An 18,132-nucleotide genomic window follows, 5' to 3' on the forward strand; every position below is an offset into this window, starting at 1 on the left:
AGTTGAAGAAGAAAAAATTGGTGCCGGGAAAACGAAAATTCAGGGTGACACGGATGCCAGTTCTAGTCACAGCCAAACCAGTGGAAGAAGATGGAAGATGAGGGTTTTATATCCCGTACAGTGACAAGGGTTTTATTTTTGCTGGCTATAAATTGCTTAAAATGGTGAGCGAGTGAGAGCCGACGGATTTGTTCTTCGTAAGTAGCGATGGTTAGAGCATACTTTTTTGATCTGCAATCTTTTAGAATCACCGTCAAGGCAGTAAGCCCTTTAACATAACGTGCATTGTGACAAATTTATTTGGTGACACTTGGTACCGTGGATGAATCCGTACGAAAATGCATGACCAGTATCTTAATATGCTTTTCAAACAATATCTTTTAAAATTAAAAAAAAAAAGATTAACTATTAGCGGATTTATGGAGAAGTTTCTGCAGCTTCCTGAAAACATGTTAAACAGGAATTTTTAAGAGGGATCTCTGAAGTAATTAATTTAGACAAAAGGATAAGATAAAATTAGTTTTTTTTTTGGGAATGTAGTTGGAGTTCCAGAGAGAAATTCGCCATCAAGTATTGTAATAACTTATATGCCAATCACTGAAAAAAAAAGACACGAACACCGTCTTCAGCCAAAGGCTGTACAGACTGAACGAAAGCACTAGACGACGGACGGACACGACATATTACGTGCACCAGTGAATACGAGGAAGAAATATTTCTTGGGAAAAGTTTCATCGCCCAGAGCAAGAAACGAACCCTCACCCCATAGCATAGTATGGTTACACGCTTGGTGATGCTAACCGCACCGGCCACGAGGTTCCACAAAAGGGTGGCTTCCTTCGAAATTCCTGTTTTTGTTTCCAGAAATTTTACGAATCCCTAAAGAAACCCTTCTAGTCTTATATAATGTTCTTGAATAATTTCTTGAATGGTAGATGAATGCAAACATTTCGTGAGATTTTTTGGAAATCCTCACATTTTTCTGCAGGATTTTGCAGTGAAATTTTTGATTTTTGACAATTTATTCCTAAGGCCGGGGTGGCCTCTGCTGTACATAGTAGCCGCCTCCATTCCACTCGGTCCATGGCTGTTTGTCTCCAGTTCCGCACTCTGCGTAGGGTCCGCAGATCGTCCTCCACTTGGTCGACCCACCTAGCTCGCTGCGCTCCACGTCTTCTTGTTCCGGTCGGATGACTCTCGAGAACCATTTTAGTCGGGTTGCTATCCGACATCCTGATGACGTCACTCGCCCACTGTAGCCTCCCGATTTTCGCGGTATGGACGATGGTTGGTTCTCTCAGCAGCTGATGCAGCTCGTGGTTCATTCGCCTTCTCCAAGTCCCGTCTTCCATCTGCACTCCACCGTAGATGGTACGCAACACCTTCCATTCGAAAATTCCAAGGGCGCGATGGTCCTCTGCACGTAGGGTCCATGTTTCGTGCCCATAGAGAACGACCGGTCCAATCAGCGTTTTGTAGATAGTCAGCTTCGTGTTACGGCGAAGTTTATTCGATCGTAGAGTTCTGCGGAGTCCAAAGTAGGCACGATTTCCTGCCACAATGCGCCTCTGAATTTCTCTGCTGGTGTCGTTGTCGGCGGTCACCAGTGAGCCCAAGTACACGAATTCTTCAACCGCCTCGATTTCATCACCGTCGATATGAATTCGGGGTGGCGGGCGCGGTAATTCCTCCCTGGAGCCCTTTGCCATCATGTACTTTGTCTTCGACACATTAATGACTAATCCGATTCGCCTGGCTTCACTCTTTAGTCGGAAGTACGTTTCCGCCATCGTCTCAAATTTACGTGCAATAATGTCAGTATCATCGGCGAAACCAAGCAGCTGAACGGACTTCGTGAAAATCGTCCCACTCGTGTTTATCCCCGCTCTTCTTATTACACCCTCCAAAGCAATGTTGAACAGCAAGCACGAAAGACCATGACCTTGCCGTAACCCTCTGGGAGATTCGAAGGGACTCGAGAGTGTCCCTGATACTCGAACTACGCACATCACTCGATCCATCGTCGCCTTGATCAATCGTATCAGTTTATCCGGGAATCCGTATTCGTGCATAATCTGCCATAGCTGTTCTCGAACGATTGTATCATACACCGATTTGAAATCGATGAACAAGTGATGTGTGGGCACGTTGTATTCGCGGCATTTCTGCAACACCTGGCGGATGGCGAACATCTGGTCCGTTGTAGCGCGTTCACTCATAAATCCAGCCTGATATTGCCCCACGAACTCTCTTGCAATCGGTGATAGTCGGCGGCATAAGATTTGGGAGAGTATCTTGTAGGCAGCGCTCAGTAGTGTGATCGCGCGGTAGTTCTCGCAATCCAACTTGTCGCCCTTTTTGTAGATGGGGCACACGATACCTTCCATCAATTCCTCCGGTAATACTTCCTTCTCCCAAATCTTGGTAATGACCCAGTATAGTGCTCTCACCAGTGCTTCTCCAACGTATTTTAGAAGCTCGCTTGGTAGTTGATCTGCTCCAGCAGCTTTGTTGTTTAATTTATTTCTATAGAAGTTTTAAAAAAAAAATCTGATATACCTAGAATTAATGAAGGAAATTTCAAGAGAAATTGTTCAAAAAATCTTGAATGGAATCCCCAGAGATAGTTAAAGAGAAACTTTTGGAGTGCCTTTTGAAGATGTGTTTTGAAATATTTTGGAAAATTCGGAGTCAAAATCTGCAAAATTAATCGATGATTGATAGCCATGATTGACTCATTTCAGCTATTCGTATATGTGGTGAACGATTCACCAGATTACCAGAATACTCAAAACAAACATGAAATTTCAGCCTCCGTTGCATGTAAAAATATCTCTGAACAGGACTTCTTCAGGGAACTCCTTCATAAATTCCTTCAAAACTAAAACTATTCTAGAAATACAAAATTATTTCAGGGATTTATTCAGAAAATCTCTTCGGAGAATGCTTCAGAAATCTGACTAGATATTATAATACACACGGTTTTCAATAGGTTCGGATACACAATCAAATTGAATTTATTTCCCAACTGTAGTTCAGATTTTCAAAGTAAATTTATTTATTGAAAGCACACTGATCAAATACAGTATATGTTTTGAAATAAATTATCCTTTTGTAATAATTGCAAAAGTGTCTCAAATTGCTTTCGGCAGGCACGCAAGTCTTTCACTGGCATTTCGTCTAGTTTTCATCGAATAATGGTGTTAAGTTAAATCAAATTGTGTTATTGTCCTCAGCATTAGTGATAGCAGCTATGACCATACGAAATAATCTATGAGATTCAGATTGGGTTAAGTACGGAGTCATTTTATCTTAATCCTTAAAATTGCTGTACCCGTTTAAATGAATTTTGATGTGTAAAAAAGCAAGGCTGCGTTATATCTCAGTTCAACCCATAGTTATCTTTTCCAAAATTCGATTATAATCTAATTGAGGCAAATTTTGACTTAAATTTGCTTTATTTAATATAATTATGCCTTTTTCATAGAAACAAGCACAAATTTACTATACTTGCAAATTTATCACCATATCATCACTGAAATAGCATTGTAAAGCTCTTGTCTATTAATATAGTTATAATGATATAGTATCGTGAGATGTAAACTCAAAATTCAACGTTTTTGACTGCTGTAGCATGAGCAACTTTTCAAAAATTATTCTAGCATGCCGGAGCTAACAAACCTTACAAACATCTAAGGCTTATAAAAAGTATAAAAAAAACATTATTCAAACCCTTATGCTGTATTTGATCAGTGGTATATGGCCTTTCAATAAATACATTTACTTTGAAGATCTGAATTACAGATGTGGTTACAGATTAATTTGAGCTATATGTTGTATCTGAACTTATTGGGCACTGTGTATCTTCAACAATTCCTTCAATGATTTTATCATCTATCGCTTTAAACCTCTCAAAGCAATGGAAATCTTCAAAAAATTCCTTCAGAATTTTTTTTTTGGCATTTCCCTCAGAAACGTACCCAAAGATTTCGCCAGCAATTCTACAGATACTCTCTTTATTCAGAAAAACTTCAAGGAGACTTTTAAATTGATCTTTGAGAGAATTTTTCATTGATTTCTTCAGAAATTACGTCCTGGAATCTTTTAGAAAATCTTACAAAAATTCCTCTTAAAATTTCTCCAGAGAAGTTTGCGGGAAGTTTTCTAAGGATTGCTTCGGACATTTTTTTTTTGTATCTGTATTAACGAGATTTTTAGCCCTAGGCTAGTTCATCTCGGGACCCCCGCTTTACTTCCCTCCCGAAGGAAGAACTCACATTTTTGTGAGTTTGTCGGGAGTGGAATTCGATCCCAGATCCTCGGCATGATAAGCTTCGGACATTAGACTAAAGATTCCTCTAGAAGTTTCCCTAAAGTTCCCATTAGACAACCTTCTATTTATTCCTCAAGTGATTCTCATAGGGATTCTTTATGAACATCATTCAGCGCTTCATTCGGAAGTTTTCTCAAAGCATTCTTCAGTAATAACACCAGGGTTTCTAGAAGAATCCGTTGGAAAATCTTGCATGGGACGCTTCAAAAATTATTTAATAATTTAATTCAAATATTTCCGTTTAGAAATGTTCCATAGATTTTTTCAGTGATCATTCCTTGGTTTCTTTAGAAAATCCTGCAGAGATTCCTTTGAAAAAATGTTTTCCCCATCTAGTTGTGTTGGGATACTTACCTTACCGCTCAGACTGAGACCTGAGTGTCCTCTGCTGTACGAAGTTGCCGTCTCCAGTCTACTCGGTCCGTGGCTGTGTGTCTCCAGTTCCGCACTCTGCGTCTTTCTCTCTCTCTTCTTGGCGTAACGTCCTCACTGGGACAAAGCCTGCTTCTCAGCTTAGTGTTCTATGAGCACTTCCACAGTTATTAACTGAGAGCTTCCTCTGCCAATGACCATTTTGCATGTGTATATCGTGTGGCAGACACGAAGATACTCTATGCCCAAGGAAGTCAAGGAAATTTCCTTTACGAAAAGATCCTGGACCGACCGGGAATCGAACCCGTCACCCTCAGCATGGTCATGCTGAATACCCGTGCGTTTACCGCCTCGGCTATATGGGCCCTCACTCTGCGTAGGGTCCGCAAATCGTCCTCTACTTGATCTGCGCACCACGTCTTCTTGTACCGTTCAGATGACTCTAGGGAACCATTTTAGACGGGTTGCTATCCGACATCCGTAGTCTCCTAATTTTCGCGGTGTGGACGATAGTTTTTCTCAACATCTGATGCAGCTCGTGGTTCATTCGCCTTCTCCAAGTTTCTTCTTCCATCTGCACTCTGCCGTAGATGATACGCAACAACTTCCATTCGAAAACTCCAAGGGCGTGTTGGTCCTCTGGACATTAAGTCTCTGCTTTGTGCCTCGGGGGAAAAAATAATTGACGAAAAATTGCAAGTGCCGGGGCTGGGATGGAATTCGTGACCGACCATCCACTTTCAAAGTGAACGTGTAGCCACTACGCTACGGGCCCCGGAAATTCGACACAAATGACTGATTTGATTCGCCTGGCTTCATTCTTTAGCCGGACATGGAATTTTGCACACGCCTAGATACTATATGTATCTCACAGCATTCGAAAATGGTGTCATTTGGTTCAAAATTGACTGGGTTATAGCGGAAAACTGCCCAAAATAGAAGCCCTGCCGAGATGGTTCCACTTCCCTATCACTAGAAAGTTTTTGCTTGCAAGATTAATGTGTATTCCTGAATGAGTTTCTTTGAAAATACTTAAGAAAATGTATGAACAACATCTGAAAATACGTATGAAACAATATCATTCAAAATAATTGGGAAAAAATCCAAAGTCCTCTTAGAGGATTTATGGAGAAGTTTCTGCAACAGTTTATCTGAGAACTCCTTATTAAATATGTCGGTAATATGAATTGAACATCCCTGAATTAGTATGCAATTAGAACTCCAGGAAAACTTCCTTTTCATTTTTGAGTATTTTCTATTTAAACGTATCGTGACAAAATTTCTTTCGATCCTCAAAATACAGTTTCGCAATGATATTACGTAATGAATTTTTTATTTATTTTTTTTATAATTTGTTTTTTTTTTTGAAGTTTATGGAAACTACCTTTCAATTTTCCATGCTGGTATTCAAGATAACGTTTGCATTAAAAAAATGGACTTTTTTTTAGAGTGTGCTAGAAAAATGTATAAACAAAACATAAACAAGTTATTTTTGTTCACAAACAGCATATATTGGTAATGCTAGAAAAATGAGTACATGCATTTTAAGACAGTTTTGTTGAAGTTAGTGAGGATGTTGGTAACAGTAGTTGATAATAACCGTGCGGATATATTTTCGATATTTTTTATCGTTTTGAGCAATTTTTGTTATCAAAAACTAATCCAGTGAAGGTCATAAATTATGACCTTCACTGGATTAGTTTTTGATAACAAAAATGACTCATATGACTCATAATCAATGCATGAAACTCAATGCGTTAGGCGATTTTGTCTAATTCACTCAATCTTTTGGAAGGGTTTTTTAGATTTAAATAAATACCTTATTTCAAATGTATTACCTTAGCAAATAACAAATTTCGCCCCAAAGTGAATTCGGAGTTGACAGTACCCTCTCAGATTACAATGAATGTGTTCACAGCAAGGTGTTACTACCTTTTTTTGTATGCAGCCCTAAGCATAATATTTATGATGTACTAAGCGAAATTGCAGTGATACGTAACGACATGAACCGTTTTTTAACTTAAAAATAACCAAAATTCTTAAGGTACAATATATGAAAATTTGAAAAGTTTTGTGACATTTTAATATTGTACTATACGTGCATTCAAACTGCCCAACAACATGCTTTCATATGCTGGATAACATAAAATATATATTCCTTTCTTAAAATAGCAATATTTTACTTTTTTTAATAAGGCCGTTACAAGTATTTATTTCACTTTTTGTCCACTCTTTGGCTGGTCGAGGAGGGGGGGGGGGCGCGCGGGGTTTTGGTAAAAATAATAAAGCATTTATTCTGAAAAATATTAAAAACTCATCGGATTTGTTGAAGAATTTTTGGCAAGACCCAATATTTTGATATTTTTTTTTATCTGCCCCCTCAAAATTCAAAGTCCTTGTACTTGACTCGACTACATGACACTGAAGACGACCTTACAGTTGAGGTCGAAATACGTATCTGTCAAAGGATGCAAATTCTTAGTGGAATTCAAAGGAACAGTACTTAACCCGATTTTCTTTTTACTTACACATATTCCCCTAGCAAGCCCAGGTTAATCATCAGCTAGCTCTGATGTTTTTTTTTCGGCGTAAGGTTCATTATAGATTTTCTTTCCATTATTTTCTTAAAACTTGATTTATTTTGTGGTTTAAACACTTTTCATAAACAACGCAAAAAAGTTTTGCCTTTTTTAAAAGAGAATCTAAAAAAGTTTGAAGAAACTAAGTACATATGTAAAGTGGTTTACTTAGTCAAGAACTAGAAACCAAGAAAGTTTCATTGTAATCTGAGCGAAATACGACCTTTCCTGAGAGAGTATATTTGTGAAAAATATATATTTAAGCATAAAAAAACGATTTCAAATGATTGAATATACAGGGTGTTAGGTTCGTGAGTGCAAACTTTTTAAAGGATGATAGAGGACCATAAATGGAGGAAAAATTTGTTCTACGCATATGGTCAAATCTCAACCGTTACGTAGTTATTAAACTCCCCATGTTTTTGACTCTTATTGCCTTAACTGGCCATATCTTGAAAGTGGTCAAACTTTTCGAAGTTTTTTAACCCTTATTCGAAAGATTATTGAATTTTCTATCAAATGGCATCTTTGAATCAATTGGTTTAGTTAAATAACAAAGTTTTCTAGAACAAAAAGCTTAAAAGCAGTGTGTTTTAATTTGTTTTTGTCAATTATCTTTGAAAAATGCGAAATAAATTAAAATTTCTTCTTGGTCAAATTTGTGGCCCCTGTTTTACTCTACAATTCGTTCTTTGACATCAAACTTTTATCTCTTACCGTTTTCTTGCAATTATGATTTTAACATCGCATTTCAGGTCATAAATTTGCAATAGGAAGTAATTAGCTGCGTTTTAGCTAGAGTGCCGGTAGAGGCGCTTTTCTGATAAATGTGGTAAACATTATAACAGTGTAAACAAGCAGAAAAGTTTGCGCTACGGAATCATAGATGGCGCTCGTGTTCCTCGTGTTTTCCACATATACAGCGGCGCCGCCTGCACCTATCCACTCGGAAACATCATGCGCAGCACGGGTGTAAAATGCCAGTCAGAAAAAAAGAAGTAAACAGCTTGAAATTTGTATGGTGACGTAATAAATTCTCTGTTACTGTAATGAATCCGGAAGAAACGCGTAGGTATAATGATTTTGTTTCTAATTTGCAACTTTTTGCCCCAGGGTACAAATCGTTGTGATGCGGAACAAGTGAAAGCCAGCGATTTGTCCATACAAGAAAAATGATTTTACTTTTAATGTGGTGGCGCCATCTCTGAGAAAAACAAGCTTTGATTTCTTACTATTGTCAAGGAAAGTACTTTTTTGCGCACTGTGCCGCACATTCAAATCAAAATTGCAAGAAAACGATAAGAGCTAGAAGTTTGATGACAAAGAACGAATTGTAGAGTGGAACAGGGGCCGTAACTTTGTCGAAGAAAGAATTTTAATTTATTTCGCATTTTTCAAAGATAATTGACAAAAACAAATCAAAACACATTACTTTTGAGCTATTTGCTTTAGAAAATTTAGTTATTTAACTGAATCAATCGATTCAAAGATGCCATTTGATAGAAAATTCAATAATCTTCCGAATAAGGGTCAAAAAACTGCGATAAGTTTGACCATTTTCAAGATATGACCAGTTAAGGCAATAAGAGTAAAAAACATGGGGAGTTTAATAACTACATAACGGTTGAGATTTGACCATATGCGTAGAACAATTTTTTTCTCCATTTATGGTCCTCTATCACCCTTTAAAAAGTTTGCACTCACGAACCTAACACCCTGTATAAGATCAAATCTTCAACAAATCGTATTTCATTAGATTCTGTGAAAATAATTACCTTCACTGGTTAAGTTTTTGAAAACAAAAGATACTGAAAAAAAAATCATTTGGATATTAACAAGGTTTCGTGAGAAAAACTTATTCTCTTAAATAGTGCCTATCTTGTAATGCATGGACCCTTGGTTGGGAACATAATTACCTATCTTGAGACAACATTTTATCCAAATAAAAATTGGTGTTTTTTGTGAATCGACTTTGAATTTTGAAAACGATTTTTTTTAGTGAATGGCGCAATTTAGATGTTTCTTCAACTTTTTTTTTAAACTTGGCTTATTTTGTTTGTGATAATCACCTACTTATACAAAATTTTGTCGGAGTAGTATGGTTTTACTAAACACATTTGAAACAGAAACGTAAAACAAGTTTAGTTTTTTTTTTTCAAAAGATATTCTAGATTAAATTCGAAAAATCAAATATGCAAAGTAGCTTATCTAGCCATGGTTTATACATTCAGAATGTTTCATCGTAATCTTCATGAAAGAATCTGTAAAAAAAACCGCCAGAATGTTCCCAACATTTTGTTATTTATGTCATGCTTTATGTTATAAAGGTGCCATTAGACTGTTTGTCGTTATGACAAATATTTGTCATTGAAGCCCGACATTCATCCAAGGTTGCTATGATTCACGATGTGTTGGTCGTTTTTTGGGCTTGTTTGGCCAAATATTTGTCATGTCTAACCTTTCAGTACTCGCGCCAATTTTTGTAACGCGAGCAGTCGCGCGTTGTACTTTGTACAACACCCATACATTCTGAAATATCTAAGGATCCTGATTGTTTAGAGAAGGACTGTCTTCGGCAAAGTTGTTGTAAATTTCATGGGGTACTTGATGCTGACAAAGTTGATTCGTAATACGTCCACTAGGCGGTGCTAATGAGCAATATCATGTTATATCTTATATCTCAGGATCCTGATGTCTTAGAAAGATGGTGTCTTCGGCAAAGTTGTTTGGTAGGTAAACGGCTTACAGTTTATTGGCCGTTTAATTGGAAATTCCACCACTAGGCACCACTGAGCAAATAAACTTTATATGCTATGTATCTCGGGAACCTGATAACTTAGAAAGATGGTTTCTTCGACAAAGTTGTTTGGTAGGTCAAGTCCTTACGGATGATTCGCAGTTTAATTTGAAATTTCATCACTTGGCGGCGCTAGTGAGCACGTAAATATTATATAGTATGTATCCCTGGACCCTTATTACTTAGAAAGATAGTGTCTTCGGCAAAGATGTTTGGTATAAAAAGGGCTTATAGATGAGTGACAGTTTGATTTCAAATGCCACCACTAGGAGGCGCTAGTGAGCATGTAAATTTTTAATCTCATGTAGCTCAGGATCCCGATTAAAAAGGCACGGGACACCGTCGTCAGCCAAAGGCTGTACAGACTGAACAGAACTTAACACTAGACCATGGACACGACATACATTACATGCACCAGTGGATAGCATGGTGTGGTTACACGCTTGGTAACGCTAACCGAACGGCCACGAAGTTCCACTTTACTCATAAAGATGTTGTCTTCGGCAAAGTTGTTTGGTAGATCAAAGACCAAGTGGAGGAAAAGTTACCTCTCGTGCCGACCTTCTAAAAGATCGAAAACTTACAGATAGTTGTCCGTTTGAATCGTAATTTCACCACTAGTGACATAAAAATGTATATGCAATAGTTCTCAGGATCCTGGTTACTAGAAGAGCGATGGTGGTTTCGGCAAAGTTGTCAAATAGGTTAAGTGCATTTGGTTGATGGGTCGTTGAAATCAATATTTCGCCAGTAAGTGGTGCTAATGAGTATGCAAATTTTATATCTTTTATATCTCCGAGTCTGATTTCCTGGGAAGTTGATATCTTTGGCAAGGTTGGTTGGTAGATCAAGGGCTTTCAGTTGATTGACCATTTGATTAGTGCTTCTGCCACCAGAAGACGCTAGTTGTAAATTTGCAAAAGCATGAACGTGTTATTATTCATCTAGAAAAAATCAACGAGCTGTAAATTTTTATACTTCCGAAAGTTTTCAAAATTTGAAAATTACACAACTAGTTGATTATGATTTGTTTAAATTTGCACTTGATTGATTAATTTTACATAAAGTTAAAGCGTTTAGTAAAATATTCAATATCTGACCGTCGTAGTTCAATATACTCTATCTTAAGGTTGTCAATGTCACGGGATAAGTACATCCATCCTTTATCCATCAAATAACAATGTTGAAGACATCATCTTTCTAAGTAATCAGGATCTCGAGATATATGAGGTATAAAATGGGAATGCTCATAAGTGCCACCTGGATGTGAAATTGCACGTCATATTTGTCTTCATCAGTTAGTGTTTTATCTACTAAACAACTTTTCAGAAGACACCATCTTTCTAAGTAATCAGGGTCCTGAGACATATGAGTTATAAAATTTGAATACCCACTAGTGCCACCTAGATGTGGAGTTTCAAATCATACGGCTCTCCATCAGTTAGTTTTCGATCTACTAAACAACTTTGGGGCTGTCCATAAACCACGTGGTCATGAGGGGGGGGGGGGGGTTCGGCCAATGAGCATTTTGTATGGACGAATAAAAAATTTTGTATGGACTAATGACCACGCGGGGGGGGGGGTTGAGAAGTCCCAAAAAAATGACCACGTGGTTTATGGACAGCCCCTTTGCTGAAGACCAGAGATGGCATAGATACACTGATAAACAGCTCTGCGTACACATCTTCAATAAAATGTGCGCCGCTCTGTTTTGCTACGAATGTGGACCGGCAACAAACACACATCGCTCAGCCGTAAAACTTTGCGTGAGTGTGCGAATGTGTAAGTTGCCACACGAGCTGCGCGAGCCGCCGCAGAGCTCAAACTTCTTCTGCGTGAGCTTCGCTCATTTCTAGGGATGTGCTACACATCTGCGCTGTCTGAGCTGCAAGTTGTAGGCTCTCGGCAGTACAGAGTAGCGCAGCGCTGCGATGTGAGCTGTTTGTTGGACTGTACTTTCTCTTGCTTTCCTGCGCTCACCGTCCTGCGCGATGCGACAACGATGCCGAGCGCGTGCAGTCGGACCACGCAGAAGATAATTCTTCACACGCACTCTTTCTCATCATGCAGGCTGGGTGTAATGTGTATTTTTTTATCTTCTCACTTAGCGCTCTGAGGAGCATGCCATCTCTGCTGAAGACATCATCTTTCCAAGTAATCAGGATCTCGAGATATATGAGTTAAAATATTTGAGTACTCACTTGTGCCACCTGGATGTGGAATTCCACATCATACTTGTCTTCATCAGTTAGTGTTTGATCTACTAAACAACTTTGCAGAAGACACCATCTTTCTAAGTTATCAGGGTCCTGAGATGTATGAGTTATAAAATTTCTATGCCCACTAGCGCCACCTAGATGTGGAGTTTCAAACCAAACGGCTCTCCATCAGTTAGTGTTTAACCAACCAAACAACTTTGCCGAAGACACCATCTTTCTAAGTACTCAGGATCCTGAGTTATATGGGATATAAAAATTACATGCTCACTAGCGCCGCCTATCGGTTGAAATCTGAATTTCTCAGATCACCTCGCGAAGGCCCTTGATATCCCAAGTAACTTTGCCGAAGACACCATATTTCTAGATCATTTAGATTTTGAAATACACTAATTCACATTCAACTGTCTATATCTTATCATAAATATAGTACGTTCTTCATATTGCGATTTTCAATTTTCCGCATTATAGGGAGTTATACTGTTTTCAAAAAACTAGGGGTGGGTAATGTCTGAGACATAACCGCATTGTTGACGTAGGACAAAGGCTGGAATGAGGTTCCGACTTTTATATATTGAAATGGGCCCTTTAATTTGAAGTCTTAAATCAGCTGATTTTTCGTGTCATTGTTGTCCGACCTTCGTAAATAAATGCATAACGAATTTATCACATAACGTCGGTTTCCTGCAATAGGGGCACAACTCAAAATATGTCATTTTTGAGATTTCGATGGCAAATGATGAAAAACTATGTAAAATTTCATCTCACAAAGACCCGTTCCAAAATTCGATGAGAAACGCGAGATTTGGGCATTTTCACCAATTTTCCGCAGTAAGAGCACAACTCAAAATCAGTCAATTTTTTCAATAGTCGTTGAAAAATAGTTGTCAAAAATTCATGAAACAGATAGTGCTTCAGCCCCTTTCAATGATACAACAATCAAAATTTGTTTACTTTTGTCAAATCATGAGAGAAATAAGTGAATTTGCAGGAGGTGCTTCATGATTGCCAATTTTTAAACGCTTATTCTGAAAATTCACATTTTTTGAGTTGTGCCCCTATTGCAGGAAACCGACGATAAAAGGCCTACACAATGTATGCTGGCAAAATTCAAATCGGCGGAGTGATGTGTTGATTAAAGTTGTTACCTATGTGATCCATTTCACTGAACGCATTCATAAGATGTTAATTAGTCAAACCTTCCGTAACTCGCGCGGTTGGCCATCACTTGAGGGTTGAGTATTATTTTATTTTGAAGATAAATGTTCAACCGTAGTTTGAAAGAATTTTCGTCGAAAGGAAAGAATGATTATAATATTGAAAGGCGTTAAGCCATAGCTTCCCAAACATCATATTGCGATCGCAACAATCATTAAAATAACTAAAATTGCCGCTATGAAATTAACAGATGGAGCCACCGTAGCCATGTGTATTTGACACAACTCAATTGCTAGATTCAACAATACGTTGTATAGTTACGCGAACAACAATTAGAGGCCGGCTATGCTGTTGCTAAGTTTTCAGTCTGTCGCTTTTAATTATCCGATTCATAACTCTGGAGGAATAATTTTCACTGGTCCTGAAAAGAACCTTTTAAATAACAGGAGATTTCGGCAAGACAATTGAAAATTATCCGCACTGAATGCTGGAAGCCATCGAAAACTGCCATCGCTTACTGCCGTGGATGAGATTCCTGGTTCTTCTTCTTCTTCTTCTTCTTGGCGTAACGTCCTCACTGGGACAAAGCCTGCTTCTCAGCTTAGTGTTCTATGAGCACTTCCAAAGTAATTAACTGAGAGCTTCCTCTGCCAATGACCATTTTGCATGTGCATATCGTGTGGCAGGCACGAAGATACTCTATGCCCAAGGAAGTCAAGGAAATTTCCTTTACGAAAAGATCCTGGACCGACCGGGAATCGAACCCGTTACCCTCAGCATGGTCATGCTGAATACCCGTGCGTTTACCGCCTCGGCTATATGGGCCCTGTTCCATATAGCCTGAGATTCCTGGTTCCAGATTCTAGAGATTCCTGGTTCTATCAGCTAAATAGCCGAGAGTCATCGCAGGATTGGTGCGCAGCTGCGGAGGTGACATCCATTCCCTTTGACTGATTCAACGAAAATGACGGAAGAAAACAGAGGTCACTGCTTTTATTCCCCTTGATTAGTAGATTAGGCTCCTCCCATTTGGCTGGCTTTCCAGTTTATTTCGTTTGCATGACCCGCCCCGAAGGCTCCAGACGCATCAAGCAACTAACCAGCCGAGAAATGAGCAAACCACCAGCGGGTAACCAAACGATCAACTTTTAAGCGCAAACCGACATTCGGTTCTTCAGATTTGTGCTCTAGAAAATTCTAGGTGTGGCTTCGTCATATATTCACCTTCGAACATTTTTGAAAAATGTTTAAACTTAATTATTATTAAACAATGTTTCACGCAAAATAGTTCGGATAGAATAATGCGTTGTTAAATTCCGGGTGGAACCATTAGGCCATTAGTGACCGGTTTCATCATTATTGCTGGGCCACCAAGTATTCAATCTTTCACTTCTCAATTGCACCACACTTTTCTCGTTCGATGGAATGAAATTAGCTGATTCACAAACTCTTAAGGAATAATTAACGGAGGTCCTGAACAAGACCGTTTGATTAATTGACGATTTTAGGAACGAAATGGCATGAATTCACCATGTCACGCAATGCGTGTTGGTTTTCTCCGTGCTGAATGATAAACGCCACCGAAAACTGGACCGCCGTGGATTACAATAATGACCAGTTTCACTATTGCTGGCAACGATGCTCTGTCTTTTGCTTTTTGGTTGCACTACATCTCGATCGATGTTGGAAATTATCCAATTAACTCTTGAGGAATCATTTTCGATGGTCCTGAAAAGGACCGGTTTGAATAATGGACGATTTTGATGCATTCAAAATGCCATGCAATGCGTGTTGGTTTTCGCTGCGGAGTGCGGAGAATGCTGGACGCCGTCGAAAATTGGCCCACCGCCGCTGCCATGGATGCGATTCCAAGTGCTATCATCAGCACGATATCCGAGAGTAGTCGCTGGGTTGTTGTGCTGCTGCCTTGCTGGAGGTGACATCCACCTCCAACCTCCTTGACTGATCCAACGAAAATGACGAAAGAAAACAGAGAACACTGCTTTTATACCCCTAGATTGGCAGATGAAGCTCCTCCCATTCGGCTGGCTTTTCAGTTAATTTCGTTTGCATGACCCGCCCCTTATGCTCCAGACGCATCAAACGATTAATCAACCGAGAAATGAGAAAATTTCCATTGAACGGATAATGTAGCCAAAATATTAGATGATTTAGATCATTTTAATTTGGAAAATGTTAGAATTGAAACATTTTTCACGCAAAATGGTCCGGATATGATAATGCGTTGCCAAAGTCCGGGTGGAACAATTAGACGTCATAATTGTTGCTGGCTGAGTTACCAAGCATTCAAAATCATTCACTTTTCGGTTGTACTACACTTTTCCCGTTCGTTGGAATGGAATTATCCGATTCACAGCTCTTGAAAAATCATTTTCGATGGTCCTTAAATTAGGAGGAAAATTAAATGAATTCACTATGCCACTATGCGTGTTTGTTTTCTCCGCACTAAATGCTGAACGCCACCGAAAACTGGCCCGCCGCTTGCTGCCGTGCATGCGATTAATGACCGGCTTTGCTTTTGCTGAGAAACGCCGCTCTGTCCTTGCTTTGCACTAGGTTCACCTTTCTCGATCGAGGGTGGAAATTCATCCAATTAACTCTTGAGAAATCTTTTTCGATGGTCCTGAAAAGAACCGTTTGAATAATGGACGATTTTGATGAATTTACAATGCCACGCAATTCGTGTTGGTTTTCTCCGCGCTCAACGCTAGACGCAATCGAAAACTGGCCCGCCGCTTGCTGTTGTGAATGAGATTCCTGGTGCTATCAGTACGATAGCCAAGTGTCGTCGCTGAGTCGATGTGCCGCTGCCCAGCTCGAGGTGTCACCTCGACGGTGGTCGAAATGGAACTGACGATCAGCTCTCGCATGATCGCATTCCTTCCTGCATCGTAGTTGCCCCCACGATGCGCACCAATCAGAGAGCGTTGGTATACTGAACGAGAAAATATGTCCGCTACCCATATTTATAGATTTCAGCGATTTCAATGTCTAACTTTAAAACAACTTTTCAACTATTTATCAATGATTTTTAGGTTCACCGAATATTACAAATTGAACGCGGGAGTTTCATCTCTCGGATAACGGGATTTGTTTATCATTTCGTTCAGTGGGAAAGGTACTGTGAGCGTTTAAAATCTTTCACTCAAACGTAACGCTCTTGGTTTCATAAATTTTGAAATGACACCGGGTATAGAAAACAGAGACGTAGTCCTACGTCAAAAGGTCTTATAATATTCCAAATAAGATTCCTGTAGAATACATTTGGGGTTGACATCGATAGAAACGATGGTTTCAAAGTAATAGTCGATAATTCTCATGTGTTGTACAAAGTACAACAGCGCGATTCACGGAAGGCTAATGGGACAAAAGCAAACATTAATTACCTGATACAATTATTGTGCGTTGCCAGAGAAACACAATTATGGCGACTACTTTAATGATAATAAATGACTAATTCATAGGCAAATTTCCGGATGAATCTTATTAAGGATTCTGAGAAAATCTATTAGAGAAGCTCGTAGAAAACAATTGTAAGATTAAACAGTTGATGAATTATAACTCATAAACAATTACTTATGAGCAATAAAAAACAAAGCGCTGTAGAATTTTCTGCAGAAAATTGACGTTTGGGCTGAGGTTTAGGAACAAGTGGTCGAAGGGCAAATCATCAAAAAGTCAAAACATGCGCAGCGTAGTAATAAATAGAGTAAAAAATCTGTAGATTTTTAATGATGAGAGGATATTTTCTGTTTTTTTTTTTAATATCGTAACGCTTCTACAGGAAGGCCAACGGCAGTTTCTGTTTGAGGTCTTTGGGTAGTTCTACAGAGGTTTCGTAGCATCTTTTGAGCAATAAATAATTCGACTCAGCAAATTTCAGTAGGTCCTGTAGAAATAATTCAAGAAAATATATGTGGGGTTTTTCGGAAGAATTGCCGTAGTTCTAAAGAAAACCATTAAAAATACTGTATTGATCGTTTTTGGAGATCATGATGAAATTTCTAGAGACTATACATTTGAAAATCCTGAGCGAATTTAACAAGAAAGTCATAAAATAGTAGTGGATAAACAGTCGGAGATGTTCCTCAGTTTCAGTGAAATGTAGTCTTTTTGAAGAAACTACCAGCAAAATTCCATAGGAGAAGACTTGGTGTGATGGCTTAAGCGCATGCTTTTCAGGCAGAGGACCAGGATAGAACCCCACTCCTGACAAACTCACAAAATGTGAGGGTGACGGGTTCGATTCTCGATCGGAACATTCTTCTTCCGGTAGAGTATCTTCCGATATACACATGCAAAATTTTTAATAGTAGAGTAATCTGATAAGCAGGTTAAATTCCAGTTGCAACGTACGCCATGATGACAAGAAACATAGTTTTTTCTTGCCGAATATTTGAAAACATGATATATTTTTAATTATTGGACCATAAGCTGACATCATAAACTCTATCATCCCCCCAGATTTAAAGAAAAACCGACAGCTGCAAAAAAACGCTCTCATCAATCTGATGACAGGGAAACCCCATTCAGTCAATGCACCTTTCCAATTTCAGGTTTTGGACTGGTGGTGGTGATGGTGGGTACGTTGGTACAACATTAAGCGGCATTTTATCAATGAAACGGGAAAAGATTACGTTTTCCAATTGATTTCCC

The 18,132-nt window shown here is 38.9% G+C and overlaps 1 protein-coding gene across 6 annotated transcripts in view; it reads left to right on the plus strand.

The window, feature by feature from the left end:
• The window catches only part of LOC109416018 (neuropeptide F receptor), a 410,464-nt gene that overhangs the window by 82,647 nt on the left and 309,685 nt on the right, over positions 1-18,132 (plus strand). For 3 of the 6 annotated variants that reach the window (XM_062859327.1, XM_062859328.1, XM_062859329.1), the window contains exon 3: positions 3-164. The exons of 2 other annotated variants lie outside the window; for them this stretch is intronic. In XM_062859327.1, coding sequence (XP_062715311.1) covers positions 162-164 — 3 coding nt within the window. In that variant the 5' untranslated portion in view covers positions 3-161. Of the gene's footprint in view, positions 1-2; positions 198-18,132 lie in introns of all 6 variants that reach the window. One more of the 6 variants, XM_062859330.1, reaches the window with a different exon arrangement.

The sequence above is a fragment of the Aedes albopictus genome, chromosome 3 (assembly GCF_035046485.1).
Source record: "Aedes albopictus strain Foshan chromosome 3, AalbF5, whole genome shotgun sequence".
In the NCBI taxonomy this organism is placed as follows: Eukaryota; Metazoa; Arthropoda; class Insecta; order Diptera; family Culicidae; genus Aedes; species Aedes albopictus.